At 35.6% G+C, this 19,232-nt stretch overlaps 2 protein-coding genes across 2 annotated transcripts in view; one reads left to right on the plus strand and one right to left on the minus strand.

The window, feature by feature from the left end:
- The window catches only part of AK9 (adenylate kinase 9), a 205,989-nt gene extending 204,043 nt beyond the window's left edge, over positions 1–1,946 (minus strand). Inside the window, exons 1-2 of the mRNA XM_053712173.1 lie at positions 1,830–1,946; positions 404–467 (exon numbers count right to left, since the gene is read on the minus strand). Of these exons, the coding sequence (XP_053568148.1) occupies positions 404–467; positions 1,830–1,946 (181 nt within the window). The remainder of the gene's footprint in view (positions 1–403; positions 468–1,829) is intronic.
- Positions 1,947–9,207: 7,261 nt separating this feature from the next.
- The window catches only part of FIG4 (FIG4 phosphoinositide 5-phosphatase), a 1,077,570-nt gene continuing 1,067,545 nt past the window's right edge, over positions 9,208–19,232 (plus strand). Inside the window, exon 1 of the mRNA XM_053710848.1 lies at positions 9,208–9,297. The gene's annotated coding sequence lies outside the window, so the exon portion shown is untranslated. The remainder of the gene's footprint in view (positions 9,298–19,232) is intronic.

The raw sequence follows: 19,232 nt of genomic DNA on the forward strand, positions 1-19,232 counted from the left end.
CAAGTCATCAAATGATCTAAATAATTAGGTCTGCTCTATTAATTTGACAGTTTGGGCATGCCAGTTTTGCATTATTGGTTTGAGTCAATTTAACCTCTGCAAAAATATAGGTAAAGTCCAATTTAGGAGCTACAAATATTGCAGCTTTAAAGCAGGAAACTGCTGGTGATTGGCAGGTACATGTGACCATGTGACATGCCTCTCCTGATTAGGCCATTGGTCTACTCTGAAGCTACAATGCTTGATGCTCTTGAGTGGAACTTTGTGGCAGTTAAACACAATAGACTACAGTGAAATAGTATTGTGCTCTAAAAAATTAGAACATGTATTTTTGCATTAGAATGTCCCTTTAACCTACAGCAAAGAAAGTTCTAAATAAGCAATTTCTTTAATTATTTTTTACCTTCAATGAAAAGGCACTTCCATGCCTGTGAGAGCTTCTTCCCTAGAGTGGCCTTGCCGGTACCCTGCAAAGTGAGAAACACTTTACATTAAAGGATTGGTCATAGAACACTTTATCTACCCTTAAAATCCTTATTAAAGGGACACTGTACCCAAAAAATTTCTTTCGTGATTCAGATTGAGCATGAAATTTTAAGCAACTTTCTAATTTACTCCTATTATCAAATTTTCTTCATTCTCTTGGTATCTTTATTTGAAATGCAAGAATGTAAGTTTAGATGCCGGCCCATTTTTGGTGAACAACCTGGGTTGTCCTTGCTGATTGGTGGATAAATTCATCCACCAATAAAAAATTGCTGTCCAGAGTACTGAAACCAAAAAAAAGCTTAGATGCCTTCTTTTTCAAATAATGATAGCAAGAGAACAAAGAAAATTTGATAATATGAGTAAATTAGAAAGTTGCTTAAAATTGCATGCTCTATCTGAATCGCAAAAGAATTTTTTTGGGTACAGTGTCCCTTTAAATGTCTGAAACGATATTTTTCTATCAGGTTCTCGGTTTCCTTTAAATGATGTACTGTATAAGCTTACAACAGTTATGAGCCATATATTTCTGTAAATGATTTGAGAGTAGTGCAACATGTTACTAGTGTGCTCATTAAAAGGGACTGTAAAGTCAAAATTAAACTTTCATGATTTAGATAAAGCAGATCATTTTAAACAATGTTCCAATTTACTTCAAAAGTACTTAATTCTCTTGGTATCCTTTGTTGAAAAAACATATATAGGTAAGTCCAGAAGAAGCAATGCATTATTGGGAGCAAGCTGCTGATTGGCGGCTACACATATATGCTTCTTGTCATTGGCTCACCTGATGTCTTCAGCTACCTCCCAGTAGTGCATTTTTGCTCCTTCCGCAAAGGAAAACAAGAGAATGATGCAAATTTGATAATAGAGGTAAATTGTATCAATGTATTGCAGAGTGTTCTGCAGCAGACTTAATATTTATGTATACACAAAACTCTACAAGACACCCACCCTGCAAAACATGTCAGTGTCATTTAATGTTACATGTAGTGCCACTTATTGCCTTTCCTATTTAACAGTAATCACAGGAGTGAAATAAACATACATAAAACATACAATTTTACATTTCCACAAGAGCTGCTGGTGCAACGCCGCCCCCTGCAGACTCGTGGCCAATCGGCTGCCAGCAGGGGGGTGTCAATCAACCCGATCGTACTCGATCGGGTTGATTTCTGGCGATGTGTGTCCGTCTGCTCAGAGCAGGCGGACAGGTTATGGAGCAGCGGTCTTTGTGTCCGCTGCGTCATAACTGCTGTTTCTGGCGAGCCTGATACATATGCCCCATAGTATTTTTTACTGTAAAAGAGTAAATTAGGAAAAGTAAAACAAACCACACTTACTGGTTTTCCAATAATAAGGAAACAAACAGGTTTAGACAGGAGAAAAGCGCTCTCAGTTTCATCTTCATTTAATGTGTCTGCAAAAGGCTCAAGCTGTATTTTCTTTTGTTGAGCCATGAAAGAAATCCTGTGTTCAAAAGAGAAATATGAACTTTAGACAAGACATACATATTTGTGTACAGTTTAAAAAAGAAAATTTTATACAGATATGTATCTTTGACGTGATAATAATGACAACAATACTCAACTCATAACTTTAAAATGACAGAGTTAAAGTGTTACACGTTCCACTGTTTCCTATGGTTGCCACTATTTACTTTGGTTAGACCTTACACTCCTTACACTATTTGTGTCATAAACATTTAAAACAAAATGGGCTAGATTACAAGTGGAGCGCTAATTTATTGCGTGCCCATAACCAAGCAAATTTGCACGATTATGGGCACGTGATAAATAACCAGCCATTACAAGTGACTGGTTATTGTTACAGCAAGCTTGTGGTAGCAATTAGCACTCAGAAAAGAGAGAGAGAGATTGCAGATGAAAAGTGAAAGTGAAGAAGTTAGATTTATGAGAGTTAAAAAATAAAAATGGTGGCATCTTTATTTTTTAATAATGTAACTGCACAAAACAGTTATAAGGGGCTAAAGTTGGCGGGTGTGGGGTTTTAGAAAAAAAACGGCACTGAAAAGTGCCTTTACATTGCTGTCTATGGGGACTGTATGTTCTCAATAAATATATATATATATATATATGTACATGACTATACAGGGAGTGCAGAATTATTAGGCAAATGAGTATTTTGACCACATCATCCTCTTTATGCATGTTGTCTTACTCCAAGCTGTATAGGCGCATATTAGGTTATGTGCATCTCTGTAATGAGAAGGGGTGTGGTCTAATGACATCAACACCCTATATCAGGTGTGCATAATTATTAGGCAACTTCCTTTCCTTTGGCAAAATGGGTCAAAAGAAGGACTTGACAGGCTCAGAAAAGTCAAAAATAGTGAGATATCTTGCAGAGGGATGCAGCACTCTTAAAATTGCAAAGCTTCTGAAGCGTGATCATCGAACAATCAAGCGTTTCATTCAAAATAGTCAACAGGGTCGCAAGAAGCGTGTGGAAAAACCAAGGCTCAAAATAACTGCCCATGAACTGAGAAAAGTCAAGCGTGCAGCTGCCAAGATGCCACTTGCCACCAGTTTGGCCATATTTCAGAGCTGCAACATCACTGGAGTGCCCAAAAGCACAAGGTGTGCAATACTCAGAGACATGGCCAAGGTAAGAAAGGCTGAAAGACGACCACCACTGAACAAGACACACAAGCTGAAACGTCAAGACTGGGCCAAGAAATATCTCAAGACTGATTTTTCTAAGGTTTTATGGACTGATGAAATGAGAGTGAGTCTTGATGGGCCAGATGGATGGGCCCGTGGCTGGATTGGTAAAGGGCAGAGAGCCCCAGTCCGACTCAGACGCCAGCAAGGTGGAGGTGGAGTACTGGTTTGGGCTAGTATCATCAAAGATGAGCTTGTGGGGCCTTTTCGGGTTGAGGGTGGAGTCAAGCTCAACTCCTAGTCCTACTGCCAGTTTCTGGAAGACACCTTCTTCAAGCAGTGGTACAGGAAGAAGTCTGCATCCTTCAAGAAAAACATGATTTTCATGCAGGACAATGCTCCATCACACGCGTCCAAGTACTCCACAGCGTGGCTGGCAAGAAAGGGTATAAAAGAAGAAAATCTAATGACATGGCCTCCTTGTTCACCTGATCTGAACCCCATTGAGAACCTGTGGTCCATCATCAAATGTGAGATTTACAAGGAGGGAAAACAGTACACCTCTCTGAACAGTGTCTGGGAGGCTGTGGTTGCTGCTGCACTCAATGTTGATGGTGAACAGATCAAAACACTGACAGAATCCATGGATGGCAGGCTTTTGAGTGTCCTTGCAAAGAAAGGTGGCTATATTGGTCACTGATTTGTTTTTGTTTTGTTTTTGAATGTCAGAAATGTATATTTGTGAATGTTGAGATGTTATATTGGTTTCACTGGTAAAAATAAATAATCGAAATGGGTATATATTTGTTTTTTGTTAAGTTGCCTAATAATTATGCACAGTAATAGTCACCTGCACACACAGATATCCCCCTAAAATAGCTATAACTAAAAACAAACTAAAAACTACTTCCAAAACTATTCAGCTTTGATATTAATGAGTTTTTTGGGTTCATTGAGAACATGGTTGTTGTTCAATAATAAAATTAATCCTCAAAAATACAACTTGCCTAATAATTCTGCACTCCCTGTATTTGTTTTTTGTTAAGTTGCCTAATAATTATGCACAGTAATAGTCACCTGCACACACAGATATCCCCCTAAAATAGCTAAAACTAAAAACAAACTAAAAACTACTTCCAAAAATATTCAGCTTTGATATTAATGAGTTTTTTGGGTTCATTGAGAACATGGTTGTTGTTCAATAATAAAATTAATCCTCAAAAATACAACTTGCCTAATAATTCTGCACTCCCTGTATACATAGGTCTCAAAATTTTCACTAGCCCACCAGCCATTGGCGAGTGGAAATTTAATGGTGGCGAGTGAAAGTTAGTTAATGAATGTTGAGGCTGAAGTGTGGTGGCATGTTATAAGTAGCAAAGTAGGCACGTTGTATTTTCAGAATGTACATTCATATTGCAGCACTAATACACATTTTGGGCTATGTGCTAAAATTATTATCTAAAGGGATATTATATACCCATGAAAGTGCAAGGATATGTTATTCCTCTAGGGCTGTAGGGAACCCATTAGTGCTTAGACTGTTACTTCTGAGAGGGTAAACGGGGCAGAGAGAGAGAGAGATTGCAGAGGAAACAGGGACAAAACTACAGGAGTGCAGAGGTCGCAATTGCGACTAAAAAAATTTTTTATTTTATTTTTTACAATAAAAAAAATTGACCTGCCACTGCCTGCACTGATATCATGTGAGTGTGACATGATGTTTCACTAGTGTCTCTGGCTACAGGGGTTAGTGTTTCTGTTTTACTCATTGTTGTTTATGTGTGTGTATGTATGTATGTGACTGTGTGTGTATTTATGCATATGTGTGTGTGTATTTTTGTGGAACCAGCAAATTACAGACCTTGTTACTACAGCATGGGGAGCGGGGGGTAAACAGTGTCACTATACAGTACCACTATATACAGTATGGGGGGGCTGGACCATGTCACAGACTACTGTGGTCACTTTATAAAGTATTAGGGCGGGTAGGGTCAGGCCAGCCATCTCACCAGCAGATTACAAACTGTGTCACTGACTCACTATATACAGTACTGGTGGGTTAAACAGTGTCATTATATACAGTAATAGGGGGTAAGACCATCTCACAGGCTGTGGGCAAAGGGCACCTCCTTTTGCAGACGTAATCTGATTCACATTTTTTTCGGTGTTAAATGTAAAAAATAAATAAAAATATTATGTATCAAATTCACTTTTTTTGGGGGGGGTTCCTTCTTAGATTCTTGCACCTGGGCCCTGTGGTTTCTAGTTACGCTTCTGAGAGGAAAAGTGAAAGTTAGGAAGAAGGTAGAGTTAAGAGAGAAGGAAGAAAAAAAAGAAAAGATATGAGAGAGGGGAAAGAGACTATATGGCCTGAGAGAGAAGGGAGAGGGTAAAAAGAGAGATTGAAGAGAGGAGGGAGTTGAGAAAGATAGTTAAGAGCGAGAAGGGAGAGATGATAGTTATTATAAAAAAATCTCCAGGTCTGCTATGACCTTCCATAACTGTGAGCACACTCTACATTCTCTCAGTTCAACAATTTCCTTTTTCTATCTAGCTGTTGTCTTCCCCAGAACCCCTACTTATTTTTGTTAATTTATTACTGTATCTAGCATTATTTAATTTGTTATGGTATAAAATATAAACAATATTACAAAATGTTTCACAATGGCTAAACATATGCAAAGAGGGGGTGAAGTAGTGGGTGTGGGTGGGATTAGAAGTGGCAAGTAACATTTTGTCCTGGCTAGTAGCTTAGGCCTTGGAATTTTGAGACCTGATAAACATATATATTTATGTGCTAATATGTATATATAGACATATTAACACATAAATGTATGTACTGTATTCATATACATATATATTTCAAATTGATGCCCATCGCTTTGCGACTTACCCCCTTCGCTGCGCTAGTTCTCATGCAATGTCTGACTGCATGAGAACGAGGCTCCCATTGGAGCTGGTATTACCAAGTTGAGTGCAAATATCTCTTTCGCAAAAGCGATATTTTGCGGTCAAGTTGTAATCTGGCCCAATATGTACAAAAGCTCTATACTCAAAGGTGGGCAACCAATATAATTCAAAGGGCTTGTCTATGTGGCCACACTGTATTTGAACTATCTTACTAGAGCCCCAAGTTTCTTAATACATATACATATGTTAAAAATAATTTACTGTTACATTAAGAAAAAAGAATATAATAGGTATTCCTACTTCAGTTAAAGGGTTGTAAAAGTCATATAGGAAATAAACACATAACATTGCTGATTTGATGCATGCGTGGGGCACAAATACACATGCACATAACCTATGTCCATATCAGTGGTGGCTCTCATTTATGATAAAAAGCATTTTACCAGTAATATAAACAATTTGTCAATGTACATAAGGCAACAATACAAGCAAGATACCAGCATACAGAGGGCTAGATTAAGAGTGGAGCGGTAGTTTGTGCTCCCGCTCGCGTGCAAACTCGGCTATCAGTAAGTTTTTTGTGTGCATCTGGCAGTGCATGTATTAGAAGTTAAAAGCAAAAAAAAATTCACTCGCGTTTGTGAAGCAGAAATCCTTGCTTGGATAATTGTAACCGCATTAACCTATTACCCCATAGAATTCACAATGTCGCACAAACATGATTGCATTTCCTCAGGTGCGCTAACCTGAAATTAAATATTAATATATATATATATATATATATATATATATATATATATATATATATATATATATACATATATATATATACATACTCTTCACATAGAAGAATATGTTCTATTAATTCATAAATAAATATTTATATATATATATATATATATATATATATATATATATATATATATATATTTGAGTTTTTTTAGATAAACTATATATCTATACACACACACACATTATATATATATATATATATATATATATATATATATACATACATACGGTATATACAGGTGGCCCTCGTTTTACAACGGTTCAATTTACACCGTTTCAGAATAACAACCTTTTTTTCCAGTCATGTGACTGCTATTAAAAAGCATTGAGAAGCAGTGCATTTATTAAAATAGCCATTAGGTGGAGCTGTCCGCTTGTGTTGCAGTTTAACCAGACCTGAGCTATAGAGCAGATTTCAAAGGAACAAGATCTTCCTGTCTCTAAATCAGTCCAGATTGGAATGCATAGAAAGAACTGTTTGCAGAAAAATGCAAGTGAAGTCTGTGTTGTGTGATTTTATTAGGTTTATAATGCTGTTTAGCAAATGTTTTTGTTCATTTAACTTAGTTTAATTATATATTCTGTGTTGTGTGATTATTTTATTAGGTTTATAATGTTGTTTAGAATTTAAAGTCTTCATTTCAAAGCTTTAAAAATAATGTATTAGGTGTTGCTTATGACAATTTTGAGAGGGGACTGGAACCTATCTCCCTCACTTCTCATTGACTTACATTATAAACTGGGTTTCAATTTACAACGGTTTCGATTTACAACCATTAATTCTGGAACCTAACCCCGGCATAAACTGAGGGCTACCTGTATATATACTGTATATATATACCGTATATATACATAATTATATATATATATATATATATATATATGAATATTTATTTATAAATACTTAGAACATACACCTCTATGTGAAGAACATTGGGATGTGAAATATTTACTGTAAATACATAGTTAAACACTTTATTAACCCTTTCATGCTGGGGACAACTTTTATAATCGGAATTCCCATCAGGGAAGCGCCAGTGGCTTCAGGAAAGCCAAGCGTTTAGGACGTTGTATTCCGTCCTTCAGCGCTAAAGCCCAGCAAAATTTGGACGGAATACAACGCCCTAACGGCGTTAAAAAGGTTAAACACGCTTGCAGAATCACAAATATGCACCTCACTTGTAATCTAGCTGGTTATTGCTCAGCAAAATAAATACACATCAGTGTGAAAAAATTATATTACCAACATTTTATAAACAATTGTATTTACACTGGGATTGAATGTTATAATTTAGTGTTTCTTACCCTTGGAGCAAGTACCCCATCAGGCAAATATATTTGTACTAAGTACCCCCCAAATGCACATAAGAATAATATGCACATAAAATGCACATAAATATAATAACTAAAATAAGTGAAATGCCCAGAATCAGGGGAACGTACCACAGACTGAGAAACTAGGTTATAATTCATTTTAATATATTTGCATGTTATGTATATTCTCATTACTTCGTTCTTAATTTGATATTTTGTATAATTCTATAATTAAATAATCAGTCTCTCCAGACAAAAAAACATCATTATTATCATTATACCAGAAGAACTAAATGTATGAAGGTGTTAATGGTTCCTTTTTAAAGGATGGTGCGTTTTTATTTAAAAGTGCGTTATGCCAAAGTAATATTACAAAAATAAAGATCATTGTGCATCATATGTCTTCTCCCCTAGAGCTTTTTCTATATAAGCACCCATCTAAACTTTGTATTATACGACAACCCTTTTGATTTATTATGTATAAGCATAATGATTGGGGTAACCGATCCCCTATACCTCAACATACTCACAGCTGCTCTTTTTCTGTGGAGAGCTCTGATTTGTTGACACCCCGCCTACCCAAACGTCTCTATGGTAACAGCTCCGCCTTCTATTGATACATTCTGCTGCGCCTGTCCCCTTGGTATCTTACGTGCACTGCGCAACACTATCCGCAATTAAATGAATGACTGCTTCAGGCTTCAGCTAGTGTCGCTAGAAACTATTGTTTGTAAATTGAGAGAAGCATTGTGGCTGCTTATTGTATTGTGGCTGCTTACTGTATACGCGACTCGTCAGGTTATTAGGCATCTCTATGCAGTTTTGCCTACACTGTATCAATTTACATGTATTTTTTCATGTTGTATTACAATATAAATTTAGCTCACTTGTAGCCAGCGACTAATGAAGTGCTTTACATATATTTCATCATCGCAACCGAATTGATATTTGTTAACGATTATTTTTGTCCCTTATCAGCCTTTGTTGTAGAGAAGGATGATGTCATTTTAGAACCCGGAAGCTTTAATGCTAGGAGAAGTATGTTTTGTTCTGTTTTGATTATTTCAATAAAGTTTTAGTAAAAACACGTGATTCTGCTCCTGAGTTTGTGGTGCTGTATGGCTGTCAAATAGGTTTGAATTTCTGATGTCAGTGTCGCGTGCAGCAGGTGAGTGAACGAGCTTGCTATAAAAGGCAGTGATCGCCTAAATTGGTGACACTTGGGTGCTTGCTTCTGATGAGACATGTTTGATTGTTACTTGCAATGCAGCAAGGCATTGGTGCCTACACATAAATATATTTGCATTGATTTGACTGATGTTTTATTCTTAGAAGGTGGAAAAACGAAAGTGTAAATACACTGCATTTGTAAATCTAATTAATTATTTCACACAATGATGGGTTGTCTTGTCATGTCACTGTGCCCTTATTATGAGGAGGGGGTGCCCCCTCTTGTTCCACCACATTTCCGAACACCCATTGTGATTAAGAATTATTTGGAAGCTGTGGAGTTTGTTTACTAATTTGAGAAAATAAACTGAGTTCCCTTTGTTGGTGTAGTTATTTTAAAGGTCTAAGGTAAAGTTATCAATGAGATCTATATGCTTCCAATTCTAACTGTATTGTCTGTTTTATGTATATCTACTCACTTATTAAACACATAAATTATCTGTAATGCATAACAAAAGGGTATTGGTATTTAGACACAGCCTGTGCATGTGTGACATGCTACACTAAATGCACCAATGTGTATATCTTGCTTTATATAATTCCACCTTACTAGAGCCTATTCTTAAAGGGATACTAAACTCAGTCGGCAAATATTACAGAAGGAGTCAAACACATTTTTGGTACTTGCTGGGTCAGATGGCATACTAATTGATCGTACTTATGTTTTCACAATATACATAGTTACAAGCACTCTGGGGACTTCCCTACTGGGGACAATAAAGGCTGTGACACACTGCAAGCGGAGCGGCGCGCAGGGTGTAGTTGCGCTGTGTGCGCACAGTGTGTCCTGCTTTTTCATCTCTGAGCACTCTGCTGCGTCAGGTCACGTAGCTGAGCGCTCAGAGATGAAATATTTGATCTTCAGAAGTGATGCAAGCGCTCTGCGACGCGGAACGCTTGCAGTGTGTCACAGCCTTAAAGATTCTGCTGTGGCCAAACATTTTAACCTTTTTCACTTTACCAATGTTCCCAATTTCAAAATTAAAGTTTTTGATGTAGCAAGGATCTCACAGAGGGGTGGAGGTAGAACTAAAATTCTTGATTAAAAAATAACTTTTTTGGATCTATAAATTGAGGACCAAACTACCGCTGGGTATGAATCTAGAATGGGATATGAGGTATTATGTGGAGTAAAATGTTCTTTGTAACAAAGTGTGCATTATCAGCTATAACATTAGCTGTATTTCAAATTAGGTCCTTTTTGCAGACTCCTGACAATCAATTATTTCCATATTACCATAGCAACCCCATTTATGATCAAGAATTTATTTTATCTTATATAATTAATAACAAACTATTTGGATCATATATAAATTTTAATGAGAGTTCAGCTATAAGATCCTACTTTACATCTTATTCCCATTTATCATATAGGGCGTTTATTATATTATATATATATTTTTTTCATTATGTGACTTTAATTTTTATTCCAATATTCTCCACAAATCTTTACTGCTCACCATTTTTTTGTAAATCATCCTTTGTAAAACATTTTTAAGCAGCATATTCTCAACGCATATATTGTTTCATTATCAATTCTGTTTCGGACTGTGTCAGAAATGTTGAATACAATTATTGGCCTGGCTACTTTACAAGCTGAATAAACCTGCTTGAAGAAAGATTTGGTGGTGCTGCTTCCTTTTTTTATTGCTTGATATTTGGGGTTTTGGCAGGACCCTGGTTGCGAGCACACCCTTCACTATTCCCTAAGTGCTGGATATTTGGGACTTTCATTATGAAATGTTTAATGATCATATGTTGTGTCATTTTGTTGTCACTTTCGCAAGTAGTAATGTTTTTATCTCTTTGAAGATGCTGTTACATTTTTAAAGGGAATGCACATTATAGTACATTTACCAGTCTCTCTGACAGCTATAGATTACGTCATCTCACAGACAATGTGTAATTGGTGCTTAAGCCTTTAAATATATCAGCGGTTTTACTTGATTTCAGCATCTATGAGTAAGCGCTTTGCGGCGCATGTAAGATAGCTGGAACCCTCCTTTTGGCGTGTCTATATTTCTTTTTTACTGGAATAAAGAATCAAGGATTTTTTGAACTGTTGCTCGGTAGCCTTCTATTTTTTGTTCACTGAACGTAACAAAGTCTGCAAATATTACAGAACACCGGCCCATTTTTGGTTCAGAACCCTGGATAGCGCTTGCTTGATTGGTGGCTACATTTAGCCACCAATCAGCAAGCACTACCCAGGTGCCGAACCTAAAATGGGCTGGGTCCTAAGCTTTACATTTCTGCTTTTCAAATAAAGATTCCAAGAGAATGAAGGAAAAATGATAATATGAGCAAATTAGAAAGTTGCTTCAAATTGCATGCTCTATCTGAATCATGAAAGAAAAAGTTTGGGTTTAGTATCCCTTTAAATCGAGAAAAGCCCTATAGCTGTCTGAAGGAAGCGTCCACCTAAGTAGCACAATGGTTCAGGATCCATTATGGCTGCTGCTGTTTGGTTCACCTGTCTGCTTGGTACCAGCAGTTGTCTGTGGATCTGGAGTTGTACTTTAACTGTGTGTTTAACTAATTTGCAGGGCCTAGATTAAAGGAGAATTTCAACACAGTATGCAGTAATTAAATAATTGAGTTAATCCCCGAAGATATTATTTACAAATATGTGAATACAGTTGGAGAATTGCATAGACCGAAGGGCATCACCAACTACTTGTTATGGCCTCAGTGTGTATTAAACATAGTCTTCAAGTGAAAGTCAACTACACCTAAGGTGACCATTTTTTGCAAATGTAAAACCAGGACATTTAAAATAGCTTAGCCGGCATGAGTAATAGTCGCTGTTGTAGAATATAAGTTAAAAAAATATTGCGGAGTATGCTTATCTTTTTTTTTCCTTTAAAGTGAATGTAAATTTTGATGCTAAACTGCCCAGTTTTTAAAAATTTGATTAAAAACAGGGGCACTTTAATTCATCAATATTTTCATTTCACTCCTGTTGTGAAAATAAACTTACTTTTTAATCTTCACAGCAGCTCCAGCTTCCTCCACCCATTTCAAAGCCTCTTCCTGGGTCTAAAATGAGGTATCTGGCTTCCTCCAATCACAGCAGTGAATCAGACACTGAATCCCCCGGGGGGGAATCTGTGATTGGAGGATGACCTATCAATCATTTCTGACATCAGAAATGGCTTGTGAGACCGGAGGAAGCAGCAGCTGCTGTGAAGATTAAAAGGTAAGTTTTTTGTCACAACAGGAGTGAAATGTAAATTTTGATGAATTAAAGTGCCCCTGTTTTTAATCAAAGTTTTAAAAACCGGGCACTTAAGCATCAAAATTTACATTCACTTTAAGTGAAACAATACAATAAAATGTACTTCTTTTATTTATATTCTAAATTATGAAAGTAATTTTGCGGACCCCCCCCCCCAAAAAAATTTTTAAAAAATGGAACAAAAGTACCTAATCTACATTCCTAATTTTGCTTCATATATTTTTGTGAAGAGTGGATTGATTTTAATAATAATTCGTTTTCTTGGTTGTTTTCATAAAATTCCATGCAAATTTGGTAAAATTATATTTAGGTAATTAGCAAACATTTCAAAGTTTCAACATGTAATTGAGTTTTATCACTGGACCACATGTTGTTCATCAAAGAAAAAAGATGTTCGGCAAATGCATTGGCATACCCCCCAACTGTCCCGATTTTTGCGGGACAGTCCCTATTTTAGGGGTCTGTCCCGGGTTGCTAGCCATCTGTCCCGCATTGCCCCATGCATTTAAAAAAAAAAAAAATTCTATTGGGCACATACTCAGAAGCAGCTGGCTTTTCTCTCCCAGGGTTATTTAGATACCTGTTAGATTCCATGTGGGAAAGTAATGGTGTGTGGGTTAAGCAGGAGTAGGAAGGCTGTATACCCTCTGACCTCAGGTAATGATGACATCTACCCCTGGTGATAATACTGCACTGCAAGTTGAGACCAGCACCGGGTAATGCCCTCCTGGGCTCTGATGCACAGTGGACTGGCTGGCGACCTTCAGCCCCACAATTTCCTGGTGATAATACTAGCATGCCTTCAGTTTTATACAATGAGCAGTGCTAACACCAGGGTAACGAAGAGTGGTAGCCTCAGACTGCCAGCTAATGTGCTTGCCAACCCCAGGACCCCATACAATGAGTTACAGATACCCATATATGATGTAGTGTGTGTGTCTATCTGTATCTATTAGTGTGTATGAGTGTGTATCTGCATGTATAAGTGTATGCTGTGTAGTGTGTGTGTGTATCTGCATGTATAAGTGTATGCTGTGTAGTGTGTGTATATGCATGTATAAGTGTATGCTATGTAGTGTGTGTGTGTATATTATGCATGTATAAGTGTATGCTATGTAGTGTGTGTATCTGTATGTATAAGTGTGTATCTGCATGTATAAGTGTAAGCTATTTAGTGTGTGTGTATCTGTGTGCGTAAGTGTATGCTATGTAGTGTGTGTGTATCTGCCTGTATAAGTGTATGATATGTAGTGTGTGTCTGCATGTGTAAGTGTATGCAATGTAGTGTGTGTGTATCTGCAAGTGTATACTATGTAGTGTGTGTGTATCTGCATGTGTAAGTGTATACTATGTAGTGTGTGTGTATCTGCCTGTATAAGTGTATGATATGTAGTGTGTGTCTGCATGTGTAAGTGTATGCAATGTAGTGTGTGTTTATCTGCAAGTGTATGCAATGTAGTGTGTGTGTATCTGCATGTGTAAGTGTATGCTATGCAGTGTGTTACTGTGCATTTTTGCTAACTTTAAAGGCCAGAATCTAGAATATTAAAGGATTACTTTCTGTTATAATTTTTAAGATAAACAACTAACATATTAAAGTTAATAAACATTAATTAAAACCTACTGACCTATATTTTCTCCAAAACGAAGTTTCATAACGTTATAAAAGTTATATCTTTTATTCCCCGATGATGTCACGTTATCCTGCCCACTATTTTCAGCACTGTGTGTTCAAAATACTTAAACCAATGAAATTGTGTTTAAAGCGCCATTTTGAAACCTAGGTATTGTAAACGGATTGGTACAGAGCAAAGGATACCCACGGAGTGGGTTTGGAAAACAATTACATTTGCAGACAAGATTTCTGATATACGGTAGAGAAATGTTAATGAAATGCTATTGATAAAAAGCGTATTTGGGGTAGTTAGTAACAGGCATAGAAAATATTTACTTACAGTGGCCCTTTAATGAGAAGAGCAATTTTAAAGAATCTATTATTAAATGTCCAATTAAGATAAAAATATTTAGCACTGTCTCTGCAAAGGTTAATTAAATACAGAGCTCACATAGCTATACCAGTGGTTTGAGTTTGTGTTTGATTTGCTGCCTAAGAGTATTATAAGATATGACTTTATTTAGAATTTTATTTATATTACTTTGGTCTTATGATTTTTTAAGCCCCGCCCTCGCTCCTGCCCACCACATTTCAATTTTTTTCCGCTGGGGGGGGGTCCCCTCTTTTTTGAATTTTGAAATGCTGGGAGGTATGCATTGGTTCCTGGTAAACAGAGACAATATTCTACCAATTTGACAATATTTTTGTAGGAAACATAATTTTCACTGAAGGCTTTGAATATTTCAATCCATCCAGTGGCGACTCTAGAAACAATTTATGGGGGGGGGGGCACATAAGATACCACAGTCAAAACTGGGGGGGCACTAATACATTTTTTTTTATTGTACACTACTAACCTAATACATATTTGCTTACATACAGATATACACACACACACACACACATTATACGTACACACAGTTACACACATAAATACACACACATACATACACATATATACTTACATACACAGACATAAATACACACGCACATACATAAACACACATAGTTAAACACACATGCATACATACACAAATATACACACACACACATACATACATACACATTAGCACCCCGGTGGATGTGAGATGTCAAACTGAGTGCACTTATTGAGACTGAGATAGATAGCTAGATAGATGACATAGTACTGGAAGGCCCACTTTTGTGCCAAACAGAATCCTTTATTAACTGTTTCACTGCTAGGCCACTCACAAAACTGGCCTTAGAGGGGACACTGCTGACCACTAATAGAACTGTAAGAGTTTTGCTGATCAGCCAAGTGTTTTAAATGTTTAACCCCTTAACGACCAACGACATACAGGGTACGTCGTCAGGGGTTTCAAAAATTACCAAAAAGCAATGCCAAAGCCATATATGTCTATTATTTATGAACAAAGGGTATCCAAGAGAAGCATTTACAACCATTTGTGCCATAATTGCACAAGTTGTTAGTAAATCATTTCAGTGAGAAAACTAAAGTTTGTGAAAAAGTGATCAATTTTGTTTTTATTTGATCGCATTTAGCAGGGAAATGGTGGCATGAAATATACCAAAATGGGCCTAGATCAATACTTTGGGTTGTATACTAAAAAAAAATACATGTCAAGGGATATTCAGGGATTCCTGACAGATATCAGTGTTACAATGTAACTAGCGCTAATTTTGAAAACAAAATATGGTTTGGAAATAGCAAAGTGCTACTTGTACTTATTGCCCTATAACTTGAAAAAATGCATAGAACATGTAAACATTGCATAGTTGCCAACATTTAAAAAAAAAATTCCTGGGACACTTTGCAGCAGAGCAAGCAAGCGGGTTACTGGAGTATTGACGACCTACTGTTCAACTGCTCCGCCCACTCAGCTCTGCAATCAAAACACACCCATTTGAAAGTAATAGTATAATTTAGACTTATCCATAGTTTATTATACAGATTACAGCACCAAGCTCTTACACCTGGAACACATTCTGGGCATATGGTTATTTTTACAACACAGCATCAAAATTAGAAAGACAAATAATATGTGAACCCATTCAATAATACTAATATTCTATTAGGAATTAATTATATTTAAATAATACACTATATCTATTTATCATCTATCTATCTGTATATATGTATGTGTGTATATGTGTATATATATATATATATATATATATATGTGTATGTATGTATGTGTATATATATATATATATATATATATATATATATACACACACAAACAACAAAATGTTGTGCAAAAGAGATTTTCAGGGACATTTCCAGGGACAAAAAAAATCCAGGGACATACAACAAAATCCAGGGACTGTCCCTGGAAATCAGGGACTGTTGGCAACTATGACATTGGGTATTTCTAAACTCAGGACAAAATTTAGAAACTATTTAGCATAGGTGTTTTTTGGTAGTTTTAGATGTGTAACAGATTTTTGGGGTCAGAAAAAGTGTTTTTTTTTTCTTCAATTGTTTCATCATATTTTATATATATTTTTATAGTAAATTATAAGATATGATGAAACTAATGGTATCTTTAAAAAAATCCATTTAAATGGCGAGAAAAACGATATATAATATGTGTGGGTACAGTAAATGAGTAAGAGGAAAATAACAGCTAAACACAAACACTGCAGAAATGTAAAATAAGCCTGGTCTCAAACGGTCAGAAAATTGAAAAGTGCTGTGGTCCTTAAGGGGTTAAAAGTATAGGAAAGTCAAACATTGCATGATTCAGATAGAGCATATAATTTTAAGACACTTTTAAATTCACTTCTATTTTTAAATGTGCTTTGTTCTGTTGGTATCCATTGTTATAAAAGAATACGCACAGATTCTACACTAGTAGGGGCTGGCTTCTGATTGGTGCCTGCACACATTTGTCTCTTGTGATTGGCTTACTAGATGTGTTCAGCTAGCTGCCAGTAGTGCAATGCTGTTCCTTCAGCAAAGGATAAAAAGAGAATGAAGCAAATTTGATAACAGAAGTAAATTGGAAAGTTTGAAATCATGAAAGAAAATTTTGGGGTTTCTTGGCCCTTTAAATAGAGCTTTTTAATGTGCAGTTCAACTAGATGTAACGCGCTCCAGCGCTAGGTAAAGGGTCTCACAGCTTTAATTAGCCCTGCAGCCTGCTACTTGTAGTTGAATGGTGCAGTCAGGCTTCTGACATGCTAGTTAAAATAATACTGCAGAGCCAATATCCTTTTAGCTTGCAAATTATGTATTTTGAAAAGAAAAAAAAAATCCTTGGAAAGGCTATACTTATGTTACATAATTTTGTTGCACATAGTGCAGAATAATGTAACTTCCTGGGCGTTTACTGTCCCTTTAAAACATGATTCCTTCCTTTATGCTTGTCTACTGTTTTTTTTTATTTTTTTTTCATCTTTAAATGGTGAGCTACTGATTATTACATAATCTCTAGATTTGGCTTTTCATTAGTTATTACTTAATTGGGCTATAAATAATTCTTGTAATAGCATTACATGATATGTATGTATTGTAATAGAACACCTATTTTTTGCCCATTTCCTGATCCGTCATGGTCATAGTGCCTGGGTTTAGGGTATCTGGATAGCCGTGTACGTGCAGATTTGCCACACAGGCCCTGCGATTACACATTTCAGTGAGTTCTAGAGAGATAAGAAATGGCCTCAGGTGCCATTTATAATCCATACAAAAATTAATTAAACTTCATATTTTATTCCTGGCTATTTTTTCTGCATATTTGTTTTGTACTGCACACCCCAGCAGCATTACAAGCACTTTGGATTTTATTAAAGTACAAGAGTAGTGTGAAATTGGTCCATACTGAAATAAACCACCACTGTGATTACATAATACTTCCTAAGACACTAAAACATTTAATGCAGTTAAAAATGTCATTTTATAATATTACATTTATATAAACATTTTATGTTTTGGTGCTACTTTTTTGTCCTAACCAAAGTTATATAATAACTATAGCAGAGATGAGGAATTATATTGCTTAGAAATAATATTTTCCCATTGAACCTGTACTGTATGCTTGTGACCATGTAAGTGTGTGTTATGTATGTGTGTGTGTATATATATCTATATATATATATATATATATATATATATATATATATATATATATATATATCTCAAATCAGAGGATAAGCACTAACAAGAAAATATGTCTACTAAATATCAAAGAAGTAGTAATAAGTGCTCAAGACTATGGTGTACTACTACCAATTACACCAGAAAATAGTATAAATATAAATATTAGACTCCGCACTCAATATGAATAAATAATGAAATGCAAACATGTGCAAAAATGAGGAAATATTTTAATATTCACAACGAAAAAAATAATAACAAAATGTTTTAGCATACACCAAATCACAATACCACAAACATCCATACAACCATACATACAAACTGGGCGTCCCCAGTTATAAAGCAAATATGGAGTGGAGGAGGTCAGATAGAGAGCAAACAAGCAAGCCCAGGTTATATATGCAAAACCATGGGAAAATCTGTACAGGATACAAGCACTTTGAGGCAGTTCATGCAATATGGGCAGTTCATGCAAATAGCAAAGAAAGCAATGATTAGGTAGCTGTTAAATATATATATATATGTTTGTATGTGTGTGTGCGTATATATATATGTTTGTATGTGTGTGTGCGTATGTGTGTATATATATATATATATATATATATATATATATATATATATATATACACATACATACATACATATCTATTATATATATATATATATATATATATATATATATATATATATATATATATATATATATATATATATATAATGTATAAAAAAGCAATATGTCTCAATACACAGTATATTTATTTATATGCATACCTATTTAATGGCCGCCTAATTTTACTGACCATCCAATTTAAAATATAACCCAATAATAATGTAAAATGAGCTATTGTTTTCAATGCACACATTTTCATTAATGTTAAATTATGTAATTTATGTTTGCTCTGGATAGCTTGTTACATTTTTAAATATCAGAATTTAATA

This window comes from Bombina bombina, chromosome 4 (assembly GCF_027579735.1).
Source record: "Bombina bombina isolate aBomBom1 chromosome 4, aBomBom1.pri, whole genome shotgun sequence".
Taxonomy (NCBI): Eukaryota; Metazoa; Chordata; class Amphibia; order Anura; family Bombinatoridae; genus Bombina; species Bombina bombina.